The sequence below is a fragment of the Haliotis rufescens genome, unplaced genomic scaffold (assembly GCF_023055435.1).
Source record: "Haliotis rufescens isolate VD_foot unplaced genomic scaffold, xgHalRufe1.0.p SCAF_29, whole genome shotgun sequence".
Lineage (NCBI taxonomy): Eukaryota > Metazoa > Mollusca > Gastropoda > Lepetellida > Haliotidae > Haliotis > Haliotis rufescens.
In genome coordinates this window covers 4,365,723-4,372,992 of record NW_025963990.1, presented here as the reverse complement: position 1 = coordinate 4,372,992, position 7,270 = coordinate 4,365,723, and the positions used below count along the sequence as shown (strand labels likewise).

Genomic DNA, 7,270 nt, shown 5'->3' with positions numbered 1-7,270 from the left:
CGAGAGCAAGCCGTTGATGTTGGCATTATAAAGGTAGTCTACCGTGACACGAGCTGTGTGTGGTTGAGCTCTGAAACAGCTCCCTCTGGCGGTCAATGATTGGAAGGCGAGGAGGTTGAAGAATTTCATTCATGTAGCGACTTGCTGTCAAATTTCCCTGAACCACAACCAAGACAGATCTCGTGGTGTAGAATATGGGCCCCCACATCATGACACTACCGCCACCGAATTTGTCGAATTCACGTACACAATGTGGGGCGAAAAGCTGTGCAGGGGTGGTAACTCTTGGTCGGCCGGTTCTCGGGCGGTCTGCAGTTGAATTAAACTGTGTGTATCGGTCCCAAAGGCGGCAAATGGAGCTGTGGTGGACTGCTATTCCCCTCTTTGGATACGTCATATGGCGATGTTCCGATTGGCAGCGCCGATTCTCGGCATTTTCGAACTTGAAAAATGTTGACAATTAAGTGACAACTTTTGGGCTTATACTTGCCTTTTTAGCCACTACCACGAGTTACGAATGCTATAACTTGCATGTGTATTTTGCTTTACTTTTCCTCCATGACATCACAAATCGACAAGGGCTGCGTTTTTTCGCAATGTTTGTTGAATATCAGGCCACCAACATTTTCCAAAACATAGAATTTATATACCGGATATTTTGTGTTGTCATGTTCAATGAACTACATACTACCTGTGCGTTCCTTTGTTTGAAGAGTGTATATGTACATGCAGGTCAGCAAACGCAGTGAGTGAGTCTGGTTTTACGCCGCTTTTAGCAATATTCCGGCAATATCACGGCGGGGGACACCAAATGGGCTTCACACATTGTACCCATGTCAGGAATCGAACCCGTGTCTTCGGCGTGACGAGCGAACGCTTCAACCACCGGCTACCCGACCGCCCCTCAGCAAACGGAATAGACATTGGTCTATCTTGTGTGTTTGAGAAATGTGCTAAGTTTTCGTTTGTGGTGTCAAACATGTTGGAATTTGGAGAGCTTTAGAACGAGCCATCATCCACTGAAATGGCTTGATAAAAGTGAGTTTTCACCTCTCCAGCAAAAGTACACCCAAGGCAGCTAACGGAAAAGTCATTGGTCTACCTTGTGTGTTGGAGAAATGTGCCAATTTTTGGCGTAAATGTGCAGGTCTTTTGAAGCACTTTGCATTGACCAAATCTCTTAAAATCTTTTGAAACATTGAAAGGGTCGCATTGGCTATTCGATTTTGTTAATATAACCACCTTGGTGTCGCGCATGTGTATGTGGTAGCACTCTAAAAGAGGTCTCTGACGTCAGTTTGGACACATTTAAACGGTTGTACTTCCCTAACAACCCCTTATATGTGTGTCGGAATTGGTATCAAACGTCTTAAAATTTGGAGACTAGTCATCATGCCTTAAATGTGCTTGATATTTAATAAAAGTGTGTTTTTCACCTTTCCAGCAAAAGAACATGTGCTCTCTTGGCACAATTATTATACATGTACCTACTCTTGAGAAATGTGACTCGTCATGACCGTGGCGTATCATCGGTCGATTAAACTTGGATAGTCACTGGACAAATCTTTTGTTGTTGGATTGTTTATGTTTCATCATTGACATGTCACACATTTTCCACAAGTGGAAGAATATTTGGCCCATGTCCCTTAACTCGCCGTTTCGGTTATCTGCTGTGGATAAAATTGATAATAACAGCACAGTGACAAATATGTTTGAACTAGTTTTAGGAAGTAACATACAACCCATAACTGACCATTTGTAATGTCGTTTATTCATACAACACCTCTACACAAGCACCACATGCCGAAGTAAATAACATCTAGATGAACGCAAATCACAATATTCAAGGGTTAAAGGCCTGTTGGAGCTGTTATATGCAGGGGCAATATTTATTACAAACCTTTGCCTGTCACATTTGGAGGCAAATGTAATATTATGCAGATCTGCCCCACCATGGGTTCCCTCAACCTTCCATATTTTAATGTCTAATAATACATGTTACAAGTAAATGCTGAAATATTTTCAATAATGTCAAAGCTTGACATTCTGTATTTATTATCTCATTGATGCACCATACGACGACAGAAACTGTGATATATGTGCAAGTGTACTGTAATGTACATGTACAACAATACATCACAAACCACCATGTCAATAATAACCAGGTTGTATATAACAGATAATAACACATAAGAGATGGTTATTCTACAATTTACAATAAAAAGCATACACAAGGCAAACACTGAAAATGTGTGTTTAACAAAACATAAAGTGAAATTGTGCGGCATCAATCATTCAAGCAAGCAAGTAATATACACCACATATACATTTTCATACCAGGCCTAGGGTATGCATGCAATATGAATTATTTGGAGAGAGCAATTATGTGTGTGTAGGTTCATTCACAACTAAGTCGAAAAATGAAATAACACATTCTCCTTGGAAAGTTGTTTCTCAAGTTGACTGACTAAAATAACGGATGGATAAGTATTAAGATATCAAGGATGACAAATGATTAACACCAATGCGTTGTATGAGAGATACGTTACCTGCTCATGTTGAAGATAAGAAAACTGAAATCCGGACTGAGTTTTCTAGTCAAAGCAAACTAATTGTTTTCAGAAAAAAACTTCATTCTCAACAGAAGATGAAGTAACACGGGTACAATCGTTTGTGAGAGTTTAACACGAACTCTCAGTATGATATCTCAAATTGAAAAAAGACGTGTTAAAATGTCTAAAGAAATGTGATCAAGCTGATCGTATAGTTTGGTCCATTATTTTGAAAATGCAATACACATACATTCTAATGTTTCTGAATTTCACTTATTTCATGGGATCTTATGAAATGACAAGTATAAAACAAGCAGATTCAAAATTCATTCTTGTGGCCCAATTCTGACAAAGGTAAGACATTTATTCTTGATACAAAATGAGAGGAAGAATATTTAAATATTCCTCTAACAATATATATTTAAAAACAGTCTGGGATACCAATCTGTTCTCGGTAAGCGAATTATACAGTCATGGTCACGGATTTTACTGAGGGATAAATACAACAAATAGCTCATAGCATTAATGGCTGTATCAACAGGACCAGGCTTCCATGGGAGACATCGCTTAGGTGAGATCAAATTGCATCACAATGCATTGCAGACCATTGTGACATCATCAGTTGCCATGACCTCGCAATCAAATGACACCACTAATCTCCACTGAGGCTTGTTAGCTGTACCTTATACACGCAACCCAAATATTACTGTTTGAAAACTGAAAAAGCTTGGATGATAAATAGAATCTCATCTTGGAGTCTTTTGATATCAAATATACTGAACCAAATAAAAAACTTCACAAATTCTAAAATTTTAACATTTTGACCAGTTATCATTGTGTTTATGATTTACAGACGCGTCTACAGCAAACGGGTACCACCGCTGATTGCCCTCGGCCAGGTCGACCACGTGTGACGTCACATGCAGAGGATCGTCAAATTGTCTTACGTCACCTCCGTAACCGTAACGGCTACATCAGCCAGAAATGAAATGTTTAGGGGTAGACTGGGTGCGCGAACTGTTCGAACCGTCTGAGAACTGCTCACCTTCAAGCACGACGGCCATACTGCGTATCCGATTCTGACTCAATTACACAGACGTCAACGTCAATTGTGGGCACAGCGACACTTACGATGGACTCAGAGGTATTGGAATCTAGTCGTCTTCAGTGATGAATCCCGATTTAATCTTCGATTTGTTGATGGTAGGGCGAGGCTGTGGAGGCGCCGTCATGAACGTTACGCCCAGTGTTTTGTACAGTAAGTAGACAGATTTCGAGGCGGAAGTGTCAGGGTGTGGGGAGCTTTCTCTGGCAATACACGTTCCATGCTTCTTGTCATCCGTGGCAACCTCAACGCTGCTGCATACCGCGACCAGGTACTGGCACCAGAACTCCTGCCTTTTATGGCAGCACATGGACCCGGTTTGATCTTCCAACACGACAATGCCAGACCCAACACAGCAATTTTGACAAGGAATTTCCTTCAGAATGCTGGAGTCAAATGTCATGGACTAGCCGTCAAGGTCTCCCGACCTCAATCCCATCGAACACGTCTGGGATGCTCTTGGCAGAAGTCGGTGCACTCTCCAGAACCAACCACAGAATTTTGCAGCAATAATGGCGTCGTCTTCCCAATCATGTGTTCACAAGCATTACAAGGTCCATGCGGAGGCGTTGTGTGGCAGTTGTCAACGCACATGCTGGTCATACACGCTACTTAACTTGTGTGCCATCAGATTCTCGTGCTTGGGACTGTTGATGTTATTACCAAATACCGTAGGTGCTTGGAACAAATTATGGTTACCTTCGTTAATTAAAATCCTTCTTTGGACATTAATGATTAAAAATTACCTTCTCTGATTCATTTGTCCGTTGTATATCATATATGGGATTACTTTTAAAGATGTGAAGTTTTTAATTTGATTATGTACATTTCAACACTCGTATACCGACTCGTATACAGATTCATATTGATATATTTCATATCAAAAGGGTGATATTCTCTGTATATCCGACAGTTACGTGAAACTCTTACTACTGTTTAGAGAGGACAAAACAGAGAATGGTAAGGATAACTGTCAAAGAGAATATAACAGCAAAACTGATTTTGTTTAAAAGTTTTGCCAGCTGTTTGTTTCCTTTCTTTAATATCTTCCTTTCTGAACCTTCCGAAAATGAACGATTGTGTTGGTTTTTTGGATCTGGTTGGGAGCATTCTTTTTTAGTGTCTCCATGGTAAATATTCAACACTAAAACTGTCAACAAAGTTGTAGCTACTTTGACAAACAGCATTGCGAGGAGGTAGATGCTGAAGATGCACACAGTATCTGACACTTGCGGTAAACTTCCTCCAATGACAGACAAGAACACTGCGTAGGACACCACTATCGATACACACAAGGAAATCTTTTCTCCAGACTCAGGCGGAAGTAGAAACACACCAAGGTTAAGGATGGAAAGAAGCATGACGGGTAGGATGTTGGTGATGATGTAATATAGGTACTTCCGTTTGAAGACAAACGTAAAAGTAATCTCCGTCTGGATATACAAACTGGTGTACATGTGAACAATAGTTTCCATTGATCTATCAATTATATCCCACTCTCCGTTTCGTTGAAACATTGACGATTCAATGTGGACCCCTTTGGCTGTCATATTAACTTGCGCAATGACCGTTATCCATTGAAAAAGGGTAATATTGCATGTCTGGGTGTCAAATGGAAACGTGGACATGTCTAGAGGACATTTTGTTCGTCTCTTCATTACATGGTACCAGTCGATCCGTCCATCGTTGTTCACCCTTGCTATGTCTCCGCTAGGAAGAATTAACGAAATGTCTTCTAATGCATTTGTCATCCTCACGTCCGGAATCCAAAGTTTATCCACAGGTATATTAATATATTGTATACCACCATAATCACTGGAGTTCCAAGTCAACAGCTCGTCTGCCCATTCAAATCGGATGACTCCTGATGATGTTATTGACTGTGTGGTTTCCTCCAAGGCTTCCACAGACGTCATGCTATAGGAAACCACTACGTCCACGGTATCATTAGGATTCTTCCTGGGTCTGATATACGGCTTGTAGTGCTCCAGTAGGTCATTATACAAGGTGTACAAAGGGCCCGGATCAGCACCAGACTGACGACCATATGTAGCACACAGAAATACACAAAGTGTTAGAATAACTAGATACATCTAAAACATCTATCTTAGGATCTACACACAAGGTTAATCAATGACTCACCGTGTCATCCACCAGCAAGGTTCGTTGGAAAAATAAGTGATCACAGAGATCATAAAAATACTTTTCCCCAGAGAGGTAGAATAATATTACAAATGTGAAGTCCAGGTATGACCACAAGGTATATCCCTGTCACAAACGTTTGGATTGATAGCACTGTAGTGGTTGGGATCACTATCAAGTGGTGCGAGCAGCATGGCAGTACAGACGCAGGCAGGGAATGTTTGCAGAATCGGAACAACCAGTCTTTATTAATGTAGACGTAATGTAGCCTGGGGCTATATTTTTACATACATCATTGAATCAAATATCAATACCAGTATTTTACACAGTGTTTGCACGGCTTTGTTTGTACCTCTAATGCTGATCGACGTGTTCTATTAAACTTCGTTTTCTGGTAGCTTTTCAAAAGGTTAAAACTGTATGTGTAAATACATGAATGATTGTGCTGTGATGACGAGCATATTGGCTGTCGCCTTCGTAAAAGCTTTGCTCTTCTTTTAAACACAGATAAGCCTTACATCATTCATTTCTGAACTTTGGATCATCCTGTTACCTAGGTGTCTACAGTGGAGTAAATACTTTCTTCAGAGTCATGCTTCACATCGCAAGCATCAGGAAACTGGGATTCTGGCAATATAACATCACACCAGGGGTTTTGATAATATAACATCACGCCTGATGGGCCCCTGGGATTCTGATAATGAAACATCACACCAGGGGTTTTGATAATATAACACCACGCCTGGTGGGCCCCTGGGATTCTAATAATAAAACATCAAAACATTTGGGCCCCTGAGATGCTGATAATATAACACCAAAACATTCGGGCCCCAGGGATTCTGACAAAATAGTATCATACCATGGGGGGCCCTGGGATTCTGATGATATAGCGTCATACCATGCGGGCCCCTGGGATTCTGGTGATATAGCGTCATACCAGGCGAGCCCCTGTGATTCTGACAATATAGCATCATACCATGGGGGGCCCTGTGATTCTGACAATATAGCATCATACCATGGGGGGCCCTGGGATTCTGACAATATAGCGTCATACCATGGGGGGCCCTGGGATTCTGATGATATATCGTCATACCAGGCGGGCCCCTGTGATTCTGACAATATAGCATCACACCATGCGGGCCCCTGGGATTCTGACAATATAGCATCATACCATGCGGGCCCCTAGGATTCTGACAATATAGCGTAATACCATGGGGGCCCCTGGGATTCTGATGATATAGCGTCATACCAGGCGAGCCCCTGGGATTCTGACAATATAGCATCATACCATGCGGGCCCCTGGGATTCTGATGATATAGCGTCATACCAGGCGAGCCCCTGTGATTCTGATAATATAGCGTCATACCTTGGGGGCCCTGGGATTCTGTTGATATATCGTCATACCAGGCGGGCCCCTGTGATTCTGACAATATAGCATCACACCATGCGGGCCCCTGGGATTCTGACAATA

At 41.7% G+C, this 7,270-nt stretch overlaps 1 protein-coding gene across 1 annotated transcript; it reads right to left on the bottom strand.

Annotated features, from left to right (window-relative positions):
• Positions 1-4,384: 4,384 nt before the first annotated feature.
• Positions 4,385-5,815, bottom strand: LOC124144439 (neuronal acetylcholine receptor subunit alpha-6-like). Its single transcript, XM_046513841.2, has one exon. It carries the CDS (start codon positions 5,748-5,750, stop codon positions 4,587-4,589), a length of 1,164 nt encoding a protein of 387 aa, XP_046369797.1. The 5' UTR covers positions 5,751-5,815; the 3' UTR covers positions 4,385-4,586.
• Positions 5,816-7,270: the final 1,455 nt, after the last annotated feature.

Bases quoted from the DNA above. Each gene is read 5' to 3' on its own strand.
- LOC124144439 (XM_046513841.2), bottom strand. From the start codon at position 5,750: ATGTATCTAGTTATTCTAACACTTTGTGTATTTCTGTGTGCTACATAT.